The 27898-nt window shown below is 37.3% G+C and overlaps 1 protein-coding gene across 3 annotated transcripts; it reads right to left on the bottom strand.

The window, feature by feature from the left end:
* Positions 1 to 1366: 1366 nt before the first annotated feature.
* On the bottom strand, positions 1367 to 25825 carry LOC106171622 (uncharacterized). Of its 3 annotated transcripts, XM_087017711.1 has the most exons (3): positions 25674 to 25825; positions 18786 to 19013; positions 1367 to 4737 (listed from the first exon to the last, which is right to left on the bottom strand). In XM_087017711.1, the coding sequence occupies exons 2-3, from the start codon at positions 18925 to 18927 to the stop codon at positions 3287 to 3289; spliced, it is 1593 nt and encodes a 530-aa protein (XP_086873837.1). In that variant the 5' UTR covers positions 18928 to 19013; positions 25674 to 25825; the 3' UTR covers positions 1367 to 3286. The 3 variants fall into 3 exon arrangements, with proteins under 3 accessions (XP_086873837.1, XP_086873836.1, XP_086873838.1); XM_087017710.1 differs by lacking the exon at positions 25674 to 25825 and having other exon boundaries at positions 18786 to 19050; XM_087017712.1 differs by lacking the exons at positions 18786 to 19013; positions 25674 to 25825 and adding an exon at positions 9990 to 10086.
* Positions 25826 to 27898: the final 2073 nt, after the last annotated feature.

Here is a 27898-nt window from a genome sequence, read left to right as displayed (position 1 = left end):
TTTTCAAATGACGCATTCTGCAAAAAAGTTCTGACAATTAATGCATCTTGTTAAAAAAGGCAAAATATTCGTTTTGTAATAACCTAAACAAAAATGGATCGTTTCATGTATTTTAGGGGAAAAAACAATCGGAGGCTTATATGAGACCACTGTTGCCCTTAGAATTCCTGTCTGGTGAAAAATACCTCAGCACGGCCCTGTTTGACAGTGAAAAAATAGTGTTCTACGTGCCGAACACTGGACGATCTTTGCGTTTTCATTCTGCAACCAAAGCGATGCTTGTGCCTCCTTTCTACAACCGGGGCGATGCTTGTGCGTCCTCTCTGCGACCACGGCGATGCTTGTGCGTCCTTTCTGCGTCCATTGAGCGACCATCCTCCATCGCGTTCTCTCTGCGATTGTTTTGAACATGCTCAAAACTTCGCGGCGTCCATGGCGTCCTCGGCGATGCTTGAACGTTCTTTGTGCGACCTTGGCGATCACTGTGCGTTCTTTGAGCGTCCGACGGCGTCGTCCTGGCCAGTTTCATGGTCGCACAAAGGACGCAAAAAGGACGCCGTCCAGTGTAAAGGGGGTTTAAGGAACGTACGCCAGAACTCCGCAAACATTACAGAACTTTTTGACTCCACGCACAGGTGCGACAGGTGAGTCCTCCAATCCAGAGGATACTGTACAAAAAACTAAAATGTGGCTTGTATTTTTAGACTATGGTTAGTTAATTCATTGGTTGAACAATCTGTAAATTTATGTAAAAGTTTTCGTTTATAAGTTGAATATAGAACATTGGTTCATGACATGATTTTCAATATCAATTTACGCATAGCGTTAGGGGTGACACTTTTTGCTAGGGGAGTATATATCAGTTTAAGGACTATGTCTAGGTTAAATGTATTTTTAAACTTGTTACTCACATAAGATATATGAATAGAGAAATTTGTAGTCAAGTATATCAGACGTGTTACATAATATGTTACGTAATATGTGGTGATTTCATTGGGTAGTAGAAGTAGTTTTCTTTGGGGTGGTCCTACATGTAGCATGGATAAAACAGAGTTGGGTTCTGTCAAAAATGTCTCCATATTTTGAAAACCGCTGCAGAGAAAGTTTTAAAAATTTGCAAACAAATGCACCTAGTTAAACCGTTTGTCACCTCATTGTTGCTCCACATCCGACTGGTACGAAGCAGCTAGACATTGCTAGACGGATTATTGTGTCACGAGGAACAGTCTGCAGTCTTACAAGTACAGGTATGCCCAAACCGGTGTACCTACGCAGAGGCCCCGACCAAAGCAGCCCAGACTTTTCACCAGGAAAAGCAGAAGTTGAGCTGCATGGCCGAAAGTGCAATGTGAAAAATGCGTTTTAAGAGACAAAGCGCAATATTTTAATACACGTTTTTTTTACTTACAAGTACATAAATCACTTCTTGTTAAAAATATCTAAGAACAGCTTTATGGTCTTTTTTACAGGTAAATGCCATCATTAAATGTTGCCAAAATTATTTGATATATCAAACCTTGCCACCTGTTTAACATCTTGACACAGTTTTGATTCACGCTCAACCAGTAACTTAGTGCTTAAAGTGATGACGGCCATTGAAAAACCCGACCACGCTATAAAAGAATTGCTTATTTCCAAGATTGTAGCACATTTATGGCAACTGTCGTGAAAGGTGGACCAAATGTTGATTAGACAAATGTCGTTTACCCCAGGTAGTCTAAAGAGAAATTCTTCATAAGTGTTAGTTTTCTCGGAGAATTCCTACGTTTGGCACCTTGGATACATTATACAGTCCACACGGCTTTGAAGTGGATATGGTGTATATGACATACCTCTAACACAGTTCCAGACCACAAATGTATCCAAATATCACAGAAAATTAAAAGACGGGAAAAGCAACAAAATAACTATAATAATTAAATACTTCAAATACCACAACCTACTTTCTGAAAGACATCATGCACATGTGGGCTTGTAGATCTGTAGTCTCAGAATACATAATATTTTGCCAACAGGCGGTGATATCAGTACTCATTAAAATAATATCTAATTAGCTGCAGGCTAAAACCTGCATAAACAATGGGCATCAAGTTTCTTTGGTCTTCAACTTATTCCCCTAGATGTCTCTGAAGTTGAAGATTGTCGTGAAAGCCGTGTCATTTTCAATGAACTTCTGATATGGTAACACGTAACGTAATTTGCATTGTACATGTACATGTTCTTGCATATGTGAAGCACTATAGAGATATCAGTATGGAATATTAAAAGCTTAACATTAATAAACCGGCAGCATCCCACATTCAGTCACTACATAGTCGCATTTTAAAAATGCTTTACATTGTGTTAGACTCATATGATGAAAATAATGATTTACCGATCTCCTTTATAATGAATTAAATTGCACTACGGTATCTTCACACCTACAATAATTTACATGTGAATACTCAATATTACATATCAGCACATCGATCTTAGACAAACAAATTCCTTGTTTTGTTTGATATCAACATGACCGTGATGAACATGCCAAGCATCAAGTTTACATTTTCAAGTAATCAATGTTCTGCACAGTATTATTCTGGTACGTTTTGAAAAGCCAACATATATGAATGTATTAACCTACTTCACATACTCATGTAAATTGACAAAAAATTGTTATTCACATAGCACATACTAGCGTGATGTTCAATATACATATATTACCAATTTATGTACCCTCGTTACGTGATTCAGCTCAAGTATAAAGTAACACGACTTGTGTTAGAATATTCTCATCACGATTTCCTTTTTTGATTTCTTTTCATTACATTGCACTCTTTAGCTTGCCTTCTGGGCGCCCAAGCGTTTCGTTTTGTACATTTGGTTTTTGAACTTGGATAGTTCACACAGTGAGCTCAAATGTTGACCCGCTTAGCATTAAGTCGCCACGAGAATGCTGTCGAAAGATATTTCTCTGCATCTCTAGCACGTTATTATAGCTGGCTTGCAGGCGTGTACATTGGTCTGCCAACTTTTCCCGTAAATATCCCAGAGTTTTAAGCAACATCTCTTTCCGGTGGAGTGTGATTTGCCTCTGGAAGCGGATGCGCTGTCCAAGACGAAGCTGCTCCTCTTCCTGAGCCTCTCTTATTTTCTCTTCAATGATGCGTCTACCGGCCTTCAAACGCCTCACTTTTTCTTGTAGGCTCTGTATCAGTACGAAAACTTTTACTCTTATTCACCAGCGACGCAGTATATTTATCTCGACCCGAAGCGGGTTCATTAATACAACAGTCATCTGAAGGATTTAATTTCGATGGATAATCGATTTCAGTCTTGATTTCGATTTTAGCAGCTGCAATGGCGTCTTTGCAGATATCCTCAACAAGTTGATCGTAGTAACTCCCATGCATCCCAGCAGTTGGCCTTCCTGCACGTTTACAGCACCATGTTCCTCTTGTTGGTTATCACAGGTCTCAAACCTGTCAGTTTTATCTTCAAAATCACGGCCTGTTGCCGTTTGAAAGAGAAACTCATCTGTACACTCATCAGCAAAAATGTCCACTCCTGACTCCAGGAAGTCGTCACTTAGACTGCCCTCTTCATCTATGAGACACTGGTCGAAAGAAAAGCCGCTCTCCGAGGTCACCAATTCGATGTTCTTTTCAAACAATTCCTCATAGTTTATATCTTCTTCATCATCATTGGGAATGAGACCTTGAGACTGAATCAGGAGATCTGGTTCTTCTTCTACTTCTTCTTGTACGCTCTGTCCTGCTTCAGTGCGAATGTATATGTCTGGTGCTTGAGATAAAGCTGATAGGCGACTTTCATTTGTATCACAGATTATATCTGGTGTTTGTACGGCATCTGACAAACATATTGCCTCTAGGGGCTTCACGTCTGAAGGTGGTAATGCTGGTGCTTGACTGGTCACTGGCTCACAGCCATCAGACATGATGGAACTGACCAAAGAACTCACACCACTTCCAGTCATAGAGAACCGCCCGCTATCAGAGGTCATCGACGTCAATTGAGCTGTCAAGCGACGGCATTTCACCACAAAGATGATCTGTGGGGAAATAATCCTTCGTTTTAGATAGCTCTTTGGATTCCTCGTTACACTCACCCGAAGTTGAGCTTGGCTCTTCCAGTGCAGAATCTTCCAGTGCTGCTTGGCTGCCGTCGGCCGGAAATGAGACAGTGGATGACGTCGTGCGCGTTGACCCTGGTGATGTACTGGGCGATGACCTAGGAGACGGTAACCAAGGGTTCGTCTTTTAATTCTTGGTCTAACTCTGGGAAGTGTATTGTAATTGTTATCTGTCCAACTGGAAGTAAGATCAAAGTCCGCAGGACAGTTTTCTGCGTTTTTGTCGTGCAATGGCGGGAAATTGTGCCCGTCTATGATCACATGCTTATAGCATGCGCATTTGCTCTGGCGTTCACCGAAGTTTAAATTTACAAAAAGTGGATCGCTGTAATTGCGCACCACGTCCTTGTTATCAAGTTCACTTCCTGCAACATATTTATTGATGTGTACCGATACCGCCACCTGTGGTCCGTTTTGCTGTATGTTATGTTGGTCTGCCGTGTGTTGCACTTGTGTCAGCTCATGGGCAGAAGATAAAGACTGCTGTTTGCGTTTCGATTTTCCTCTGGCACGTGGTAATGTATTGGCCATAAACTGCTTGAGTTTCATGGTGGCAGCAGATGCACCTCTTTTGGCCACATGATGTTCAGCGGTACGGGAGTCGTCTGAAAAATAAAACAGAAAGTTTAGATTAAATTATCCATTTTTATTACTGACCAAATTTTTCATGGGTTACGTTGGTCTTGGAGCTGGTCTTAAAAATATATCTTCATTAATTTTTTACACAAAAATAAAACAACATTGAAACGCCTCGTTTTATATATATATATATATATATATATATATATATATATATATATATATATATATATATATATATATATTTTTTTTTTTTTTTTTTTTTTTTTGAAAACATGAAAAATAAAGGCTATCAAAATTCACGGTAATTAATTTTTAGGTAACCCCCATTTCCCGTAGAACGCACATAATTTATCTAAGCGAAACTCTTCAATGAACTTGAAATATCTCCAGGACGCATTGTGCCGTTTACAGCGCGAGCACGGTTGATGCACTTAACTCTTTAGCACAGAAATACAAAGCATGCGATTCCTAGTGTATTGATTTTTCAAGGTGTTCCATTCTAGTGTCTTCAAAGCAATTCGTCATTTCAATTCTCTTAAAGTATTGTATTGGCTGTTTTGAGACATGCCATGGAGTTCAATAAAACTGAGAAACCATTGCCATCTGCTGTTAGCTTTGCCAATACAGGTACCTGCGTCTATGTGCGTTCGAAGTCAACTCGTTCTCTTTGGTTTCCAGAAATCCTGGCAACGTGTTCCTTGTTGCCTATGTAGATATTACAACAGTTTGGCAAATGAGTATATACATGTAGTTTTACCTGTGAGTGTGAGAATATACGTGTATGTATATGCATTCAGTGGACTAGATCTCCAAGAAACATTGTCAATTTTAAATAAACGCCTTTTTCATCTTATCCTTCTCAATGGCCATGACTAGTAAGCCTATTTCTAGGCCAGTACACGTTATTGCTGTGTGAGGTAAGTATAGAAGAAAGGGGAAAGAAAAAAAACAGTAGGCGAAGTGAAGCCGTTACCTGGTGATGTGGAAACTATATGCATAAGTCAGGCTTGTTATCATGATCTGAACATCTATAAGAAAACAGCCTACTGTGCTGTGCAAGAGACATCAATCAATACAGAATTCTTTTAGAATTCTCTTTATCTAATTCGATGACTTTTTCATCATTAGTACGTTGCTTATTCAACACCTCTGCAATCACAGTGATTTTGATTGATACATATGTTCTATATTCCAAAGTATACACATCCTAACACTGTGGATTGACTCGCCCATAAGCTTTAATACGGTAATAATTCAAAGTGCCCTGAGTGGGATATAACCCAGGCCATTAGAGATGTACGTGAGTCACCATTCGTTATGAAGTCACCGCTAACATAAAGACAGTCATTGAGACGTTGTCTTTTACTTTAAAATATGAGATTTTTCAATTTGCTAAGTTCTAGACGTTTCTGTGTTAACTGTGTGTCATTGCGCACTTATTCAGTCAACAAAGACGTCTTTGTACCCGGGAAAATAAGGCATGTACTACTCCGAGTACGGGCCTCTAATGACACAAATAAAGCATCTACAGACTTGACATTTAATATGGAATATTTCAGTTTTGAAGGTATACCTAGGTAAAAATGCGTTCTTTTAAAAAGAAATTCAGATTTCATATAAGACATCTGACTGGAAAAGTGTAAAGTCAGGTGTGTCGCTGCCAATTAACTGACTACCAAGTCTGTTGCACTGCTGCCTTGTGTAATATGCAGTAATTTAATTGGGCAGTGTTCCTTCGGGCTAGTCAAAGCTTGGCTTTGGCGAAGGATGGTTCTGTCAAAAAAGTATCCATATGTCGGCAAATACTGCATAGAAGAATTTGAAATTTTGCATGCCAGCGGTCGGTTTTGCAGTGCGTAAAATGAGTTAAGCAGCGTTTTACAAAACTGTTAAGCTGTGCCAGAATGGCGCGAAAAACACAGACATTGCCAGACAGATTATTTTGTCAAACGGAACGGTCTACACAGTTTTATGGAGTTATGCTCAGTTTGAGGCACTACACAGAGACCAAGCCCAATGCATCGACGTCTTACCACCAGTGTATAGGACTCACTGTCCTTCAGGATATGCTACTGCAATTTAACCAAAACCACCCAGTCCGTTTTGAATGAGGAACAAATTGTCACCAAAACTTGTTTTTCAAGGCTCTTCGCGAACACCAAACTGATTTCAGCAGGTTAGGATTCCAGGCGACCTCTGAGGAAGCCACTGTAAACAGCAAAGCAGCCTAGTCTGTTTCTCTAATGAATTGGGGACCATGACAGTTTCTGGGTAAAACACTGAAACAGCGTGGCTTTCTTTATTGAGGTCAGATTTCACCTGTACCGCTAAACTGGCCAAAATAGAGTTTACAGACATTCTGAAGAGGCCTTCGACGAAACGTGTGCCACTTCTTAAGTGACTAGGGTCATTGACAGTGTCAGTATTTGGAGTGGATACCACATTGGTGCCAAAACACCAATGGTAGTCATCGATGAAAACCTGAACCAGATCAAATAAAGGAATAATCTGGGAACCACTTGACTATTATTTGATAGGGGGCACCTTAGGAACAGTTTTAGGTTGCAGGGAGAGGTTGCCGGTTCACACAGAGCACATTTAATAGCAGATAACTTACAGAACCAAGGGAATGAGTAGCTACCTTGGTCATCAAAGTCGCCATATTTGAACCACATAGACAATATGTGGGTAGGTCATTACTCGCCGAATCAACGGCCTGCATGTCCTACATCAAAACTGAGCCAGATTGGACAAGTTTTAACCGTATTCTGGAATTTTATTCCAGATTAAACTCTAAAAAGCCTATCATAAGAAATGCCTTGCGGCTTGAAAGCTCTGGTAGCAGCAAGATGAGGTCAAGCGTAACAGCGACTGTTGCTGTGACTAGACACTGACATGGGGGGCCTGTGTGGGGCGTGTAACTCTTTTAAAGACAATAATTAGGAAAATATGGAGATCCAAAATATCGCTCTCAATGGTTGTCGTATGACTTAAAATAGGCAATGTATTTTTGTTTGCTTTACTGACGAATTCAATTAATGAACTGAGGTCACAATGACATCGAAGCGATTATCAAAAGTTATTAAAACACGATTTTAATCCTTATTTTCATTTATCAGTCAGCAAAATAGGAAAAAAATTGATGAATTATGTTTTGGAAAAAATATTCCATATTAAATGTCAAGTCTGTATTACTTCTAGTGATGCGCTCAAATTACACAAATATGAATTAAGTGAAAGTAAGCGTCTCACAAACGACGAGACAAGTTGACAAATTTTAATGTCTATAAAAGTCCAATAAACGGTAAAGAAAACTTAAAGAAATTATCTTAAACTGTAACATTGTGTAAAGTTAAGATAATGGACGTTAAGTGCAATATGCATGTATACCTCTGCGTTCCTTTTTTAAAATCTTAAAAGATAATAATTAAACTCTAAGACTTGAAGTCACCCTTGGTCAAATAGGTAGCCAACGAAGATGGTACAGGATTGGTGTAATGTACGCCGGCCTATTTGCCTTGCATAAGAATCTAGCACATGCTTTTTAAACGGACTTTAGTTTTTATGGTAGTCTGGAATGCCAACAAGTAGACTGTTACAGTAGTCAAGGCGAGAACAGTTTTGATCTATTTTCGCCACCAGCCGCGATCACAAGTATTAATTTGGTTAGAATATTTAATAATAATTATAAGTTTATTGAGCACTAAATTATATGAATACATTAGCAGGCTCACTAGACTACATTATTTACATAATATATAAGGATATACGTTTATATATGTTTACATATGTAGAATAATAAATTACAAGTGTTAATGTTATACTATAAAATTAATTAATTATATTATTATTTGAGTGGGAGTTAAGATTAGACTATTCTGCACTTGCCAATGTAAATCGATTTTTTGCTTTCGCCAAATTCTGAATAGATTATTCAATATCGTGTGCAACCTCTAGATTTTATGAATTGGCATTGCACTTAGACAAAATCATTGGTTTTATATTGGCATTTTGATCTACGCAAATGTTTAAAGTAAAAACACAGTTTCCGCCAGCTACTAACGGTCTACCGCATTGAGGCCAAGCTAAATATTCCAATATACTTTGATTAGTTATCAAATCTGATCACAATTCTCATATATTCTATGGGAAGTTGCTCATTTATCTGTTTATACTTTCCATGTTTTAATACTTCTAATACATACTAATGTTCAATTTTGTTTAGTCGATATGCTCACTGACCCATGAATTATTCCGTTGACATCCTCTGCGAGTTTACAGATAACTACACAGATATCCCGACACTTACAGTCAAATTACATCGACCATTTTCCAGACTATCATTTCAAAGAAAATATCCCAAAGGATGGTAGACAGTGAAGGTCAGATAACACAACACCTCAAGAGAATCATACAATCGCCGTAATTAATGTCCGCTGCCAGTGGTGTGGCCTTTGTTTCAAATATCCTCGACAAGGGGTCAGTTATGGCCACAAGGTGGTCAAGTGGTCAATTTTGTAATGTTTTCTGTAATCCGCCTTTGTTTTACTATCATGCACATTAAGCCCAGAACCATACCAACAGGCGTCAGATGTCCCCTCTGTCACTAGCTTTATTCTGCATGTCTTGATAGTTGTCACTGTTGTCACTGACCTCTGACACACCTGGTGGACATCAGGCGGCTACATGCCACCATCAATATAGGGTTTAAGATCGAACCCTATCTTTTCACCGATAGATAGACCTCAAACTTAAGTGTTACTTGCAGCTATTTCCCCGTTGTATTGCTGCATTATCTTGCTTTCAAATTGTGCTGTGAAAACATCACCAGATGGAAAGTTTTACAACTCGGCAACCGTCGTAATAATTAATAACTTGAATTTGGCAGTGCCATCACAGTGTTAGTGGATGTTTAATTGTATACTACATTTATCTCGCGCGGTCACTGATGCTACTTAGTATAAAAGAACTATAAGCTATGGTGAAAGATTTCAAAGCCTCCCGCTAAGTGTATACTAAGACTTCTGGAAAGACAGCGCGGCACCATAGGTATCAGGTATACAACCGCGAACCTACACTACGTGTAACCTTCATACCCTACACTACGTTTAACCTTCATACCCTACACTACGTGTAACCTTCATACCCTAAACTTCACTTCCAACATGGACTGGTATTCTCAGCTTAACAACACCAACATTCGTATTCGTTTTCACGCTCCAGCAGTACCTACATGTTATATGTACCTAGAGGTGCCTCCACACCACGCTCTTACCTTACAACCTGTCTTTTACACACTGGACTCAAAAGTCACATAAGAAACGCCATCTTCGAACTCGCATTAACTGGTCATTACATGCTGTCCCTTCGATCGAAACGTTTGCTATGAACGCCGGAGCGGTTTCCAGGCAATCTTGCCTCGAAAAAGTATCGATCCAACTAATGTTTTCGTATCTGAGCCACCTGGTTAAACAGAGACAGTAAGTGAAATTGAGAGAGAGAGAGAGAGAGAGAGAGAGAGAGAGAGAGAGAGAGATTACTGACAACAGGGGATTTTGTTTGTGACAAACAATCTCAGACAATCGAAAAATATATATTGAAATGTCCATGCTTTACACAACATAAAACCTTTCCACATCTATCTTCCAGTGTTCTCCCCAGTCGTGAAGATCAAGGCGACCAGTCAAGGACTTAGTCTCGGCATGATGTGGGTAGCCACAGCAGAGAGAACTGATTTAGACGTCAACGCATTGCCTCGGGTCTCTGGGGCCAGAAGACACGCAACGTTTTCAAATAGATAGCTCAATTCTCAAAGCGCTCAAGAGACAGATGAATAATTACATAAAAGAAAAAAAAGGAGCAAAGTGAGTTAATGCATCAATGCATACACGCATGACTGAGCGATTAAGAGAAGGAGGGGATCATTCCTATGTCAATGAAGTTTTAGTCAGGCACTGACTTCTTTGAATCATTATCGATGTATACAGTGATAGCCGTTATGGGTCTTTGCTGCGCAATTGCTGGAAGATTCGTTTGTCTTTGTCGCGGCTGCAGTCGGCGAAGGTTGAATGTTATGTTTAATAATATTAGACCGGTTAGAACAAAGAAATTAGATTGAGCATGAAAATTGATGTTCTTTTAAAGCAATTGATAGTTTCATCTTGATATCACAATATCCGTCTATGGTGTAATATTCCTACATGTATCTATTATTGCTGGTCTTACTGGAAATCTGTTTTGCATTGTGCATATTTTTAACCAGTCACGTCCGAATTAAATGGACAGTGAGCAGCTATTAAATACATATACTTTACTTACGCTATAACTTCACCAATGTTCAGTGTATTGGTGTTTGAGTTTATAAGATGTCATTACATTAAGATACATTATGCATTCGCAACTTAGATATATTGGAAAGGATGCTGATTTAATTTCCCGGAATTAAAGATTCATTATTTTCAAGGAAACCAAATACCACATTCAACTATCATCTGTGCTATGGCATTCATTTTGTGATGTCGTTTATGCTCAAATAATAGTTCATGTGCACGTATGTTTTATTATCCGCCGCCCTCCAATTGCGTCTAATGGCTTGGTGCGCCTATCATAAAAGAAGACATAAGACAGACAGATAACAAATACATGTAAGTGACCACGGTCATTTAGCGACGACGCACTTTGCAAACTACTCGCGGAGCCTGCCGAGGGGTCAGTTCTTGAACATCTGGAAAGTTAAAAATATCACACTCTTCACAGGCAACGATCACATTGTCACCGGCAGGTCATCCAGAGCCCCAGACCTTCAGGCAGGTCACTCCTCCCAGAACTTCAGGCAGGTCATCCTGAGTCCCAGACCTTCAGACAGGTCATCCTGAGCCCCAAACCTTCAGGCAGGTCACTCCCCCCAGACCTTCAGGCAGGTCACTCCCCCAATCCTTCAGGCAGGTCATCCTGAGCCCCAGACCTACAGACATGTCAAATTTGCCTTTTACAACGAGCAAGGTCCCCTGCCCAATACTTTTACTATTGATTATATAAATCTTTCGTGGTAAACTTTGGTGATTGCAAAACAATTTGATATCTACGGTTCAAGGGAATATCAATAAAATACACTTTGCAAATTCTGCAGTCTCCGTCATGAAGCACGGTGGAGAGGACGGTGACTATGTGTATGTTATTCAAATATCATAGACTCTTTTTTTACGAGCATACGCTGATTGCTATAAATGTCGGGAGAAGGAATGAGATTTTCTATCCTGAGTTAAGTTCATCACCCCCACCCCCTCCCCCGACCCTACTTGTCTTGTTTCAATAAAATGAAAATTCATGTCATTGTGAGCCACATCGTGTGTCTATGTAACTTGTAAATAAATACTGCGTAATTTATTGCACATATGACTTTAAATTTCTGACAAAAGGATGTGACCCAGCCCCCAAACATCTCTTTTTAGTCTATAAAGATTTGAGTCGTTAAATGTATTTTTCTTGCTAAAATTATTTGTTCTTATTACTAACCATCTCACATTATGAACAAAGCTTGCGCGTACTGGATACATGTCTACATGTATAACATTGCCTGCCACCTCTGTGGTTTTGTTTTCCTTGTGTTTCATTTTTCTCTCTGTTCGCGTTCCAGTAGTCTTATAATGAATAGTGATACTACAGTTTTTCGCTTCACTATTGACAGCATTACTGCAGAGAAATCGATATTCTTACGAGATTCACATTTCTTTCTTCTAATTTCCTGTAAATGTCAATCTGAATGCTTATTGATGATAAAAAATACAATGCCATTGTGCAGAATTCAACAAAGGGAAAATTATGTTACCTTTCCTTCTTGAGTCAGAGGCAATGTCAAGCTATTAATGCTGTTCGTTACTTATTAGAACTAAATACATGTAGGCAAGTTGTGTTCAATATACATTTTACTACTATACATTTCCAGTATAAAATCACAAAATCGGAATCCCTAAGTGAACATCGGAGCAGACCTCAATATATATTATTTTTTTAATTTAAACAAAACTAAGTGCTTTGTCATGTTCATCACGAGAACACAGTTGTGGAAGAACGAGATTAACTAGCGCGTTTGGGGGGGGGGGTCATCCAACGGTCACATTAAAAACGCCTCGATTTGTATCGACTTACGTTCCTCAGGCCAAAGTTTACTATATTTTGAGCTTGAGGGGTGTGTGAGAGAGCAAAATTTGGCAATTACCCGCCCAGCTCCTGGACGACATAGTATATATTATATTATATGTAGTACACACTCGTCGGGACTTCATGCGTAGTAATACACAATAAAAACAACACACTTTCAGTGATACAAAGGTAAGAAAAAAGCAATAAGATACCAAACAACAACGCTTTTGTTTATTTCCAGACAAAAACTCTGTCACAATTTCCGCAAGGATATGCAGTTGGTAAAACGCACCTGTTACACGACGTTCTTTGAAAAGCTATTAATTCAAAGACAAATACATCATTTAAACACTACCCTGCTCATTGACGTTCATGCTAGAGCTGCTCAGTTCTAAAAAACAATTTCCGCTCTTTAAATGCAACCCTTTCAGTGTAGCACATGAATACCACGTGCTCTATTATTTCTTTTCGATATTTTTGTAAGAGATTTATAACTTCCTTGTTTGCAAATCGTGTTCATTCCAGCACATCCGCTCACTAACTACTTTGAAATTTACTTTTGTTTGAAGATTTGTAGATCCGTGTGAAAATTTTTAGGCACATGCCGAGACTTTATGGCACTTAATGATTGAGCAATTCTTTGTCTGTTTAGATTGTCACTTTAACCCACTGGACGTAGTCGGTTCATAAACAGTCTAGTCGAGTAGCCAGAACGCTAACCCTGCAAGGTTTTTTCCTGTCAACTTTTTTCTCTTAAATGTATTATCTATGCCGAGAGAAGCAAAATTAGCTTGATTGCTACTTCCGAGACGTTGAGCATTTTTCAATATGGCCGTCAATTTATGAGCAAAGTAGAAAAACGACCAAAAGTCGCCGGGTATACTTTATAAAGAGCTTTTTGATCGGTTTGGGCTCATGAGATGAGCTATTCTTGACAACGTTCGGGGATATGGCTACCCATCGACATCATGTAGTTGAAATGTTGTTTTAACCAAAATATACTGACAGTCAATGGAAGCTTTAAGGTAGGAATGTATGCATGTTTCTACTTGCAGGGGAGTTGTAATTATTCATTGTGGATTAGTTGATGACTTAGTGCTGGGGTAGTTGACATAATAATGATATCATGTTGTCATAGTTCATTACACATGGGTTAGTCTTTTTCCAAAAGTTGACCAAATACAAATAAGTCGTGAAACTTAAGACTATTGTTTCTGTATGCCAATATCCTAAACAAATGATTCATTTGAAAAAAATCCAGTTTGGGGCTTCAAAATAGCACTTATGTCGAAAAATATAGCCCTCAGAGTTTTTAATGACTGTCAGTATTTAACCAAAAGATATGTAAGATATTTTATTTTTTGACTCTATGTAATTTAAAGTGAAAAAAGCGCAGTAATAAGACAAATTATAAGTGCTGTTATATACTGATGTAATTTGAACCAAGAATTTTCTTAAACGTGACAATCTCAATAAAAAATCAGGAAATTTTAAAGCTTAATTTTATTTACATACTAAATATAGTTATGATAAAGATATAAAATCACAAAAATTAAGGTAAGTATGATCAACATGAAAATAAGAAAATAATAAGGTTATATTATGACAATAATTACATATTTATTATAAAATTTTACCCCCACCCCCACCCCCACCGACGGACTTGGTTGGACTCTCTGTAAATGAGGGACTCTATTGCAGATTAACCTTTTGAGAGCGCTGAAGTTATTGTCTAGTTTCTAGTTTCGTTTTTCAAAAACTAGTGTCGTTTTTCAAAAACGATTCCGGCAACCAGAAACTAGTGTCGTTTTTCAAAAACGATTCCGGCAACCAGAAACTAGTGCCGTTTTTCAAAAACGATTCTAGCAACCAGAAACTAGTGTCGTTTTTCAAAATTGATTCTGGCAACCAGAAACTAGTGTCGTTTTTCAAAAACGATTCTAGCAACCAGAATCTAGTGTCGATTTTCGAAAAACGACACTGGTTTCTAAGCATCATAATCGTTTTTTTTTTAATTAAAAATTATACTTCAAACTAAAAAGGGAGGCCCCGGGGGCCCTTCCCCCTCCTCAACCTCACCCTTACCTCCCCCCTCCCCCAGCCACACCTAAACCCCATTCCCGGCATCCGCTGTGCAAGCGGCCTGTGACTGGTATAGGCGGTCAACCCGGCCTCAGCCTAGTATCTAGTTGCCAGAATCGTTTTTGAAAAACGACACTAGTTTCTAGTTGCCAGGTTCGTTTTTGAAAAACGAAACTGGAAACTAGAAACCAGACACTAACTTCAGCACTCCAACATTTTGGACTCCCTGTACCCCAAATCCTGCGGTAATCCCTGTTGGCCCTTGATAAAATTTCCTTCAGACTGAGCTTGTGTTAAAATGAGAACATACGTAACAGTCACTCCTCTTCTATGGTCTTAGTATTACTGTAATACTGTAATACACCTTGTCATTAAATAATATAATTAAATGTATATTGTATGGCAGATTATCAGTTCAAAACGTAATTCTCGTGCTTTTTTATCTTTTTGGACATGTTTTAGCGGTCATTTGAAATGTGGAATATCATGTACTTTGAACCCAACGCTTTGCTATTCTACATAATCATTTGTTTATAATATAATGATATTATAGTACATTGGATTTTGAAAATTGATCAATATTCCAGATGTAACCAATGGCAAGAAAGACCAAATTAAATGGCTTTTATAGCCCAAAAGAATTCAGTTCTTAATCAATTACAGGGAATGACATAGAAGTATTCGACTACATGGGATCCGTGGAAGGAGCAAACAGTTTCTTGGGGGTTGATACGCTCACGTTATTGAACTGTCCGACAAGCTTATTCTGAGAGTTTAAAATCATGAATAAAAATAATGTCTTAATGAACATATATAGAAAAGGCAGATATGCTTTTAATAAGACTAAATATGCAAAAAAACGAGCAAATTTTGCCGTTTTATCACTTTATGCCGTATGTTTTGACGGCCATTTTTTTTTTTGCTAAAAGTTATAAGCGTATTCACTATTCCTGCTGTGCTCTTCTGATAGGATAAACGTTCAAAGAAGCTCTAAATAAAGTATGCCCGGCAACTTCTGGTCGTTTTCTGATTTTCCTTATAAATTAACGGCCATATTGAACAATGCTCAATGTCTCGGAAGTAGCAACCAAGCTAATTTTGCTTCTCTCAGCCTGAAGAATGCGTTTCAGCAAAAAAGTTTACAGAAAAGAACACTGCAGGGTCCTACCATTGGGCCTGTGGGAATGACGACTTGACTACCACCCAAGGACAGGGTAACCTGAAGCTGAACAGGGCAGGCCTTTCTTAAAGCAAGCATGTTCCACATCTGCACGATATACATGACAGTAATATTACCTCATTCTATATACCACTGAATATTTGCCACCATAAACCAGGCAGAATTCATCGATACTTTTGTTGACGCCCCCTCTCCTGTTAGCAACATCCTGGATCTGCCACTATACATATTATACCATTTACAAACTACTCTTTAAAAATTTCACCTCTTACGTTCCAAATCGTTATATAACCCTCATTCCTTTATTGTAAGTTATATTTAAAGCAATAATAACTCTTCCTTTGAGATTCAAAATTCCGCATGAAATACATTTTAAACAACGCATGGAAATATATTCTATCGTATTTTACCACTAAAACGGCCGTTATTGGAGTAAAACTAAAATCTGTGCTTGTCAATGGGGCTTTCGATGCCATTTTTCCCAGTCATCAAGGCATTCGTTGCTAATGACGTAAGGGTGTCACGCGGATTCTCGCGTTCATTCGAGACCAAAATAACATGGCGCCAAACACATTAATGCGGACGCAGACGTAAGTTGCGAGTTTTTGTACAGTGCGTCGGATAACGAAAAGCCCAGAATGGCACACATTGTGGATATAAATGCATTTTTAACAAAAAGACGAATATATCTCATGAATCTTATATAGTGTTGTTGTTGTCTGCTTTTCCCGCGGTTTTAAGTAGGTCACCAGTGACTTTGCAATGTCAGAGAGAGCTCCGTCAGTTAAAATCTCTTAAGAGATTTTAACAAAAAACCGTACGTTTAGGAAAAAAACCCTGGATTAACTTTGAATGCAGAAATGGGGTCGTTGACCATTGGTAAGTACGGGAAAATTGCCGTTTTTTCCAGGAAAATCCAATTTTTGGCCAAAACGAAGAGTTATTATGACTTTAAGAACGTACCCACACTTATCTGAAACTGACCAGAATAAGTGATAAGATCATGGCGCGAGTGGAGTAAATGGTTGAAATTCGATCATCGTATAACATAATACTATAAAAATAGAAAGTGTTTTGTGTTATTTTCCATTCTAGCAGACTTTTGACAACAGTTCACTTTTTGTCTTTTTCGGTAATAATTTCTGTCTAAAGTCTGCCTAACTTAATAAGTTTCTTCTGACTTCCTCCGGTTGTCAGGGACGTATCAATTTAACAATGAGAACTTTTGCAATATAATCACATACGTACAAGAAATACTGGTGATGTTTTGATACCTGAACTTACATTATATTCCATTCAATATTTCATGTTTGAAATAAAATGGACAAATAAACAAAAAAAATCTAGATTGGGCCACACTTTTTTTATTTTTATGGATGACATCCTGCGCGCGCACCGATTTTCGTCCGTTCTCAAAAAAAAAAAAAAAAATCCCCCCCCCCTCCCAAGGAAGTCGGTTGTCGCAAACGTCGTTATTGAATTTGCCGGAAAATGCAATCGGCAATCCTCGGCTAATTCCGCAAGCTCCATACTGGAGACATCCGAGTAGTTCCGAGTGCAGAAAATGAGCTTTCTGCGCATGCGTATTATCACCACGTGGAAATATGGCCGCTTTGCCGTCAAATTCATCTCTAGCATTAATTTCAAAATACACGACAATTAAAGTCATAAAGAGAACGGGGGCCGTCGTTTTGGATTGGTTTGCCATTGATATTGGACATGGAGACAATTATGCGAAAGGCTGGCCGCGGCCAGCGATCATCGCCCTGAAAATTTCAGTGACATTCTGTCCAAAGCAGCACATACCAGGTTTTTTTGTAGCGAAAAAAGGGTCGACAAGAGCGTCGTGGTATTTGGTGGACTGAAGGTCGGACAGGCCACCCGATAGTTGGCTGCTACGTGTGAGTCGAATTAGACAAAATGGCATCGACCGAAATTACCTTTTTTAGATTTGGTAGTAGGAAGCATAGGTTTATCTTTGCTTCATTTTTTTAACAATTCTGTGAAGTGTTTACAATGCTTTAATTTTCTTAAAGTACAAATAAAGACACGCTGTTTATTTGATATTTGTTTTATTGATTGCTATACCAACAGAATGCATGAAATAACCTTAAATAGATTTGGTAATATGCAGCATATATATTCATGACTTTTTACCTTTCTACGAAGTAGGCCCTATTCACAATGCTTTAATATTTTGAGAGCATGGATAAAGACACATTGTTAGTTTGATGCGTGTTTCTGTGGTAAATTAGTGTTTCCAGCTGTGTACTGAAAACATAACTTTTCTGAAGCAGTTTTTTTTTTTTTTTTTTGACTGTTTTTTTTTTTTCGCCCGCTCGCACCGATTTTGGGGTCCCCAGAGGATGTCATCCATAAAAATAAAAAAGTGTGGCCTTAAGAGAAATGTCCACAGGTTGTAGACACAATAAACAACAGTCGCCTATTAAAGTGCCGAGTTTCTTTTCTATGTTTAGCGGTGAAAAAAAGGCGCCTGGTTATTATTAAGTTTAATTTTTTCGTGATAGATCACTCTGAAATTCACCAAACAAATAGCATCCCTGACATTGGCCTTAGGCTATTATAAAAGATTACACAATTGCAATATCATGGTTTTCAAAAGTAGTAAATACATGAATAAAGATAACAGGTAAGTAAGATACTCACAACAGTTGTGCACACGGACCCCATTGTGAGGACAGTCCCAGAGGGAGCTTTCATGTCCATTGCATCTCACGTTGTTCAGAAGAATACTTCCAGTGCCACTGCCTCTGTTATATACTTTGGTACACGTTTTATATCCCAACATCCTGGCAACAACTCTGTTGTTGTTGTTGTTGTTGTTGAAGAAGTAGGAGCTACCCCAGCCATTCTGACAAACGGTGCCAAAACTACCTGAAAGGAAGGTCAAGGTCGAGGTAACACCTGACATGCAAAAGAAAAGAGTCTCTCACATTGGTGTCTAATATTGTGAGAAATGTAGATGCCTGAGATTTAAGGTCTTGCAGACATGTTCATGAATGTTTCTGGAAAGTAGTGGTAGGCATCACTGGTATAGATCTTGAAAGGCAAGTGACATTTTCTAAGAACTTTAAATCTGGAGGCTTGGACTTACGCAAGTATATGCATGAAAATAGGTGGTTGAGCAGTTCTCTAGTGTAGCTATATAAAAGAGTGCTACTCAGCAATAGTCATTGTCAAAGACATAATTGGCCCCCTGAAGCTGTAACAGTCATATAGGTAATGGGCCTTTCTATACACTGTGCACTATTGTGACATCTCACTAGCTCCTACTGATTACAAAGCTATCATGGCCCAGAAACCTACCAAGGCTGATGACAGGACCATGTCCAGGTTTCTCACAAGCAACAATACAAAGAGCAAAACACAAACAATAACTTCAGCACCTAAAAGACCTCATTCGGAGGTGGCAAACTCCAGTGCAGAAGAATTACAAATGCTCATGCATGAGCTGTCTGAAATAAAAAATGAGATTAAAGAAACTATTAGAAAAGAGGATTTGGAAATTACAGTAACAAGGGTGGTTGAAAGACTTCTTAATAACATGGTATCAGAAATGGATGCAAAATTTATGCAGAAATTCGACTGTCTAAAAATGGAATCTGAGACCCGTGCTGCAAAACTGCAAGATCAGGTGGATAGTCTTCAGATGGAAAATGAGCAGTTGAAAGAAGTCATGAGAAAGAAAGACCAAGAAATGAAAAAAATGAATGAACTGCTAAAACAAAATGATTACTACAGTAAAGAAACCATGCGCTCTTGCAATCATAATGAACAGTACTCAAGGAAAACTAATATAAGGGCCTTGAACATAATAGAAAAAAAGGAGGAAAACCTGAGAGAAATCTTTATTGATATGCTGCAAAAAGAAGCCAAACTGAATATTGAGCCTACTGATATCCAGGCAATACATCGCATACCCGGTAAACAAGGATCCCCAAGGCCAGTGATCATAAAACTTAGAAACACAGATATCAAGAGAACAATCATGCGGAAAAAGAGAGAACTGAAATCTGGTGCACGTCTGTATGATGACATAACATTAAAAACCTTAACTCTCTTGAACAAACTAAAACAACATGAGCACGTTGAAAGTGCATGGTTCTTTAACTGCAATGTATACTGCCAGTTAAAAAATGGAAACAGAATAAAGGTAGACATATGTGATAATTTGGAGGAGAAACTGAAACAAAAGAAAAGGTCCAATTAGGAGAAAAAATGACTAATGTTTTGTTTTCTAACATGTAAAGCCTAGAGTGCCTAGATATAATGCAATGTAATTGCTTGGTTATCTTTATCACTTTATGTTTATAAACTTTCTTCTTCCATATTTTCTAGGTACACATGTAGATCCCAATTGTTACTACTTCTCATGCTTTACGATTAATAGAGAAATAATCATAAGGTTCTTCTTATCTTCCAATAAACCTTGTTTTTGGGAAGGAGAATAACCCACATAATGCTTTCACTGGTATGTACAGAATATCCTTTACATAGACCAATAAAGATAAGGTGAGTGCTGATCCCTAACATTCAAATATTAATGTTGTAAAAATATTTTTTGAATTGGTGCTCATCCATAACATTATGCAAAATATTATCAATGTTACAATTTGATATTCTGTGGGATCATTAGGTACCTCAATTTTCAGAACATGCTGCAAGTACTGATACTCGAAATGTGTGGGATGATTGTATTTATGTTATCTTACTTTGTTTTTTGTTTTACGAACAAAATTTTTGTCTATGTGAGTGTGTGTCATGTGTATGAATGTGTGATGTATGCAAACCTCATAGGTGAGAGCATCCTGATCAAGCAATGTTTAGGGTCAAATGACATGTGGGTTAATGTATGTATGGGGTTGTATGTTTGTGAAGTGATGCATAATTGGAGCACTACACCAGATATGAATGAATATATTATCATGATATCTGCATGTATAACTGTGATGTGGACTTGCTTACTCTACAAAATATTTTACACCGATATAATGAGCCATATATTCCATAGATATACACAATCTATGGATGTCATCTGCGTACTGGATTACTTGAAAGTATTATAATTCACAAAATTGTTATTTAATCTATGAGTTTGCATATCGTTAGTTTGAATTGTAGGGGTCTTGGAGGTACTCAAAAGAGAAGAGACGTCCTGAACTATTTGAAACAACAGAAATACTCAATATATTGTATCCAAGATACCCACTTTACAGAGAGGGACAAATCAAAAGTACATTCCTTGTGGGGATATAAAACCCTTCTGAGCCCTGGCAAATCAAATTCAAGAGGTACGGCAATCCTTTTCAACAATAACTTTGAATTTAAAATAATGAGAACGTTGTTCGGAAAAGATGGAAATTATTTGATTATCGAAATTGAAGTTGAAAATAATTACTCTGTTTTACTTATTAATTTATATGGACCAAACAAAGATGACCCGGAATTTTTTGTTCACCTCGGAAATATCATAGAAGATTTTGAGGGTCACTTTGTGATAATGATGGGGGACTTTAACCTAGTTCAAGATAGTGATTTAGATTATTATAATTACAGACGTGTTAATAATCCCCAAGCAAGAGATGCTCTCTTACGGCTGAAAACTAAATTCAATTTGATAGACCCATGGAGAGCTCAACATGAACAGAGGAAACAATTCACTTGGTCCTCTAATAACCCTGTAAAAAGAGCTAGGCTTGACTTTTTCCTTATTTCTAACGAACTCATGAATCTTGTTGATCAAACTGAGATAACTTATGGATACCGAACAGACCACGCAATGATACATCTGAAACTTACTCTCTCTGAGCAGAAAAAAGGGAAAGGTTTCTGGAAAATGAATAACAGCCTTCTAAAAGATTTTGAGTATATAAGAGGAGTAAAGAAAATAATAGAGGATCTAAAATATCAATATTGTGCCAGCCCATATAACAAAGCAGAGTTATGTAAAATTAGTGACAATGATCTGGACTTTCTTGTGGATGAGCAAGCATTTTTTGAACAGATATTATTACAGGTTAGAGGCTATACCATTGCCTATAGTTCAGCAAAGAAAAAGGAGAAAAATATAAGAATGAAGACCCTGGCTGAAAAAATTAAGAAATTATATTCCATGTATACAGATAACCCCACATCGAATTTAGAAAACCAGCTCCAGACTCTGAAACTAGAGGAAGAAGAAATGAGACATGAACATATTAGAGGGGTCTATATAAGAACCAAAGTAAAATGGTCAGAGGAAGGGGAAAAACCAACTAAATATTTTTTATCCCTGGAAAAAAGAAATTTTGTAAATAAAACTGTAAAGAAAATTATAAGGGAGACAGGCCGTATTATCACCGATCAAGCAGAAATTTTGAAAGAAATCAGAGATTTCTATAACCATCTTTACTCGAAACAAGATAACTACTCTGAAATTTTTGATTGGAATAATATAATCGATAAAGACAAAATAAACATATTAGATGACAATACGGCTAGGCAATTAGAGGGAACAATTACTTATCAGGAAGCTCTAATAGCCTTAAAAAGTATGAAGAACAACAAATCACCTGGCCCCGACGGTTTTTCTGTCGAATTTTTTAAATTTTTCTGGAATGATATAGGAACGTTTCTTGTGAGATCATATAATAAGGGGTTTGCTAAAGGTCACTTGTCCATTACCCAGAAACAAGGGGTTATTTCAATTTTACCCAAAGGGGATAAACCACGGGAATTTTTAGAAAATTGGAGGCCGATATCTCTCTTAAACATCTCATATAAAATCCTCTCTGCTTGTATTTCAAATAGATTTAAAAAAGTTTTACATTTGCTTATACATGAAAATCAAACGGGATTTTTGAAAGGACGGTTCATTGGTGAGAATACTAGAATTGTTTATGATGTTTTGCAAATTACAAAAGATAAAAAAATCCCAGGAATGATACTCTCAGTAGATTTCCTTAAAGCATTTGATAGCATATCTTGGGATTTTATGAAAAAAACTCTCTCGTTTTTTAATTTTGGTGATGACTTTAAAAAATGGATAGATGTTCTTTATAATGATCCTGAATTATGTGTAATACAAAATGGTATTTTCTCTAATTTCTTTAAAATTGGCAGAGGCTGCAGACAGGGAGACCCTGTATCACCCTACATTTTTAATTTATGTGTTGAGATCCTAGCTATTCTTATAAGACAAAACAATAACATAACAGGAATAAACTTGGGGAGGGTGGAAGTAAAACTATCTCAGTACGCAGATGACACAGTGCTTTTTTTAGATGGCTCAGAGAAAAGTTTAAAGAGTGCACTCGACTTACTGTTTCAGTTTTCCAAGTACTCGGGGCTTAAGCCCAATATTAGTAAGACTAAAGCCATATGGATTGGTTCAAAGGCCAACAGTAGAGAAATTATCTGTAAAGATAACAATCTTAAATGGACTAACAACCCTTTTAATATATTAGGTATAGTTTTCACAGCTGATTTAGAACAAATGAATGAGTTGAATTATACCAGCAAGCTTCAGCAAATAGAATTAGAAATGTATCGGTGGGGAAAAAGAAATATTTCTACTTTAGGTAAGATTACTGTAGTGAAGTCTTTAATTATTTCAAAAATAACACACCTACTGCTCTCTCTTCCGAGCCCTACCAAAGAGTGGCTGCAAAATTTACAAAATATGCTATTCAAATTTATTTGGCATGGTAAAACAGAAAAAGTTGCCCGTAAAACACTTATTCAGGACTATAAACAGGGAGGTTGCCGTATGATACATTTAGAATCCTTTGTGAGGGCGCTAAAAATTTCCTGGATTCGCAGATTGATAACCTCTGATAAAATAACAAATAAACTTTTTGCTGAAGCCACTGGATCGGATGTTCAGAGATTGACTCAGTTTGGACCAACTTATGCAAAGGAAATATCTAAAATTCGCAATTCTTTTTGGAGAGAAATCTTAATATACTTTTCAGAATATTCAGAAAAAATGGCAAGTAATAGTCTCGATGTCATTCTCAGAACTCCAATCTGGTATAATCCTGCTGTATTATCAGATGGCAGAAGAATTTTTTATAAGAATTTGTATGACAAAGGTTTCCATATTATCCAAGATTTATTTAACAGCGAAGGGAAATTCCTATCATTTGACTATTTTGTAGAAGAGTTTGAAATTCAGATTCCTTTTACTCTGTATTATGGATTAAGGCAAGCAACCTTTGGTGCCTACCCTGTGCTTAGACTTCTGAATGCTAACGTTATGTTGCCATTACCGCAGATCTCTAACCCAGTTAAAACATTATGTAACGATAAAAAAGGATGTAGAAGCATATATGACATTTGCATAAAAAGTCTCGGTCAGAGACCAAAATGTGAAGAAAAATGGGAACAAGAGTTAGGTATCAAAATAGACTGGCAACTAACGTATACCAATGCCCTGGTTAAAGTTAAAGAAATAAGATTGAAATGGTTTAATTTCAGAATAATCCACAGAATTTTGGGTACCAAAGAGTTGCTGTTTAAATACCATATGATCGAGAATCCTCTTTGTAGTTTGTGCAACAAACAGGCTGAAACGATAAAGCATCTATTTATGGACTGTGAATTAGTGAAGCTTTTCTGGACAGAGGTTGAACTATGGTTAAGTCAAATTACAGGAAATGTCTTCAAAATACTGCCATCTGATCTCATTTTTGGAAGTAGCGATAAAGTTAAAAACCTTGTAATTCTTCATTCTAAATTTTTTATTTTCAAAAGTACTAAATTAAATTCTAGATTGCTACTTAAACCGGAACTTAAATCTACTTTAATGAGTATAGCAAATCAAAACATATAGTTATTGTTTCAGTTTGTCTTTTTTACTTTTTATTACTTATTAGTTTACTTCTAATTATACATGTATATAAATCTGTATATATTTGTTTGTATATAAATAGGGTGTGCGTGCTAGTGTGTGTGAGGTTGGGTATGTGTGAGTGTGTGCAGGAGCCTTTATTTAAATAAAAATTAAAAAATTGTGATAAAAATAGATAAGTCACTCTGGTACACTTCAAATGTTATCAATTTCTTATCAACCTGAATGTTTAACGTACCATAAAAAATTTAATTAATATAACATAGTATATTTTCTCTTAAGTGTGAGAGTGGGAGTGACTGTAGTTTTCTTTTTTGTACTACATATATGCTGTATTTGTGAAGTATTGTGTCAATAAAAAAAAAAAAACTACCTGAAAGGAGAAAATTATACGTTCTCTTTAACAAACATTTGTCGAAAATGAATATTCAGGCTAGTAGGAGGTTCGGTTCAGATGAGCGCTAACATTTCAAAACGATTCTAGAATAACGCCTGTATGTGGTAGTGGGGGGGAGTCTTGCATTTATATTTGATATATTTGAATATGTGAGAAGGAGTAGTAATTTGGCAGAGACCCCCCTAGGCTCCTACGTAAATAAGCCAAATAATGATTAAATGTACTCTTTATGTGGTTTACCAGCCAATATCAATATTTGACGGGAATAACGCTGTCTCCAACTCACGAAACATTACTCGACCCGTACCTGCACTTGTATCCGACGTAAATAACTGATAAACGTAACGTCAGATCCGCGGTAGGCGAGGTGTCTATGACAGTATAAGCATTTGAAAGCGCCGAAAGAGTCCCGAAAATTATGAAAAAGACGGAGAGGAATTTCCCTCCAACTCCGGTCGATTCCATGTCTCACCTTCGAATGAGGTTATTTAATCATATAGTTTATCGTTATCCTTCCAATGAAAAGTATATCTTATCAACAAGGAGAGTTAGAAGATCAACATTTCTATCTTGTTCAAACATTGGCTGACTTAGGGATCGACGCTCTGAAAACGTTTAATCAAATTTGAAACGAGACACCACAGGTCAATAGTTGAAAATATAACATTACAAGCATTGTTTTTTCTAATTCAGATAAAAAAAAGAAAAACGGTTTTCTTTCAATCAATTAAGTTATTTTTCTTCCACCCAAATGTTTATACTTTGCCATAGCGATCTTTATAAAAAGATAACACCGCAAAGAGTGTAAAGAAGGCACGACAAAGACTGTATTTTTTAAGACCATTGAGAACTTTTACTGATAGCGTGCCTATTTTAGTCAATTTTTACAGGTGTGTAATTGAAAGCATTCTAGCGTACGGAATTATAATATGGTATAGCGGAACAGCTGGGGAGGAAAGGAAGAAATTAACAAACGTTGTAAAAACTGCAAGCAGGATTATCGGGCAGGATCTCCCCAAGCTGGATGAAATTTTTAAAGACAGGATGGAGAAAAGAATTGTCGCCACCATGAAAGACTCTTTCCATCCTGCATCATCTCTTTTTACTTTTTTACCAAGCAACCGTAGACTTTTAACTTTTAAAGGCAGTAAACGCTTTTTAAACAGCTTTTATCCAAGTGCAGTGACGCATTTTAATTTGATCTCAAAACTTAATTCTTAATTTATTTATTTATTGCATTATTTTATTATTTTACTCTGTATATTGCTCCAAAAGGAAAATGATTTCCGATTTTTATAATTGGCTAAATAAACTCTTATCTTATCTTATCTTATTACTGAGGTGAATTATATTGCTATGATATTACTGAGGTGAAGTATATTGCTATAATATTACAGAGGTGAAGTATATTGCTATGATGTTACTGAGGTGAAGTATATTGCTATGATATTACAGAGGTGAAGTGTATTGCTATAATATATTACTGAGGTGAAGTGTATTGCTATGATATTACTGAGGTGAAGTATATTACTATGATATTACAGAGGTGAAGTGTATTGCTATAATATTACAGAGGTGAAGTGTATTGCTATGATATTACAGAGGTGAAGTGTATTGCTATAATATTACAGAGGTGAAGTGTATTGCTATGATATTACAGAGGTGAGGTGTATTGCTATAATATTACAGAGGTGAAGTGTATTGCTATGATATTACAGAGGTGAAGTATATTACTATGATATTACAGAGGTGAAGTATATTGCTATGATATTACAGAAGTGAAGTACATTGCTATGATATTACAGTGGTGAAGCACACGTATATTGCTATGATATTCGTACTGAAATTCTCCTTAACGAGTGCTCAAGAACCTTTAGAGATTACATATTGAGAAATTATATTTGTACTTTAGAAGCTTTGTTTTTTTTTTTCAATAACTACACACATAAAGTCCATGTAAGCATATATTTTACTTTATCAACCCTCATAAATGTACAAACTACATGTAGCGCATTGAAATGGGCAGTAGAGAAGATGTGTTAAAAATATTTAAAACAAATGGAACAAAAGCTATCTAAAATATATATCCCGGAAAGATTATCCCAAGAGTGACGGCACGCTTATTGGTCCATGAAAATAATTGCTGGTCGGTTCAAATGAAGAGAATTGTCGAATTGTGGTCGGGATTTTGCCAGTTCTTCAAATGAACATGACTCTCGCTCTTCGACAGAACAGGCCCCGTAACTCCAAAGCATTGCGCATGGCGACCGAGCGAAAGCGTCTAGATTCCATAACTCACCCATACTCGCCCCTTATGGGGGTCATGGAATCGAGACTCTTGCGCTGGGTCGCAGTGCGTGATGCTTTCCAGAACAGCAACCCCTCAGCCCCCCCCCACCCCACCCCAGGACTAACAAAACATGAATAACAACACAAACACCCCCAAAATCTTTTGACATGTGTCGGCCATAAGTATTCATGAAGTCAACGATAAAAAGAAGTTTATCGGTAATTGAACGAAGCTGCGTCCCG

Source organism: Lingula anatina, chromosome 7 (genome assembly GCF_051362555.1).
Source record: "Lingula anatina isolate TDL-2025a chromosome 7, LinAna3.0, whole genome shotgun sequence".
In the NCBI taxonomy this organism is placed as follows: Eukaryota; Metazoa; Brachiopoda; class Lingulata; order Lingulida; family Lingulidae; genus Lingula; species Lingula anatina.
The sequence above is the reverse complement of the archived record's forward strand: the minus strand, read 5'-3'. Positions and strand labels throughout refer to the sequence as shown.

What these genes read in the sequence shown, in the direction of transcription:
- LOC106171622 (XM_087017710.1), bottom strand. Translation starts at nt 19,050, where the DNA reads ATGTCAGGTGTTACCTCGACCTTGACCTTCCTTTCAGGTAGTTTTGGC. An exon ending in GGTCCGTGTGCACAACTGTT is followed by an intron (nt 4,738 to 18,785) that starts GTGAGTATCTTA and finishes TTTATTTTTCAG; the next exon opens with ACGACTCCCGTACCGCTGAA.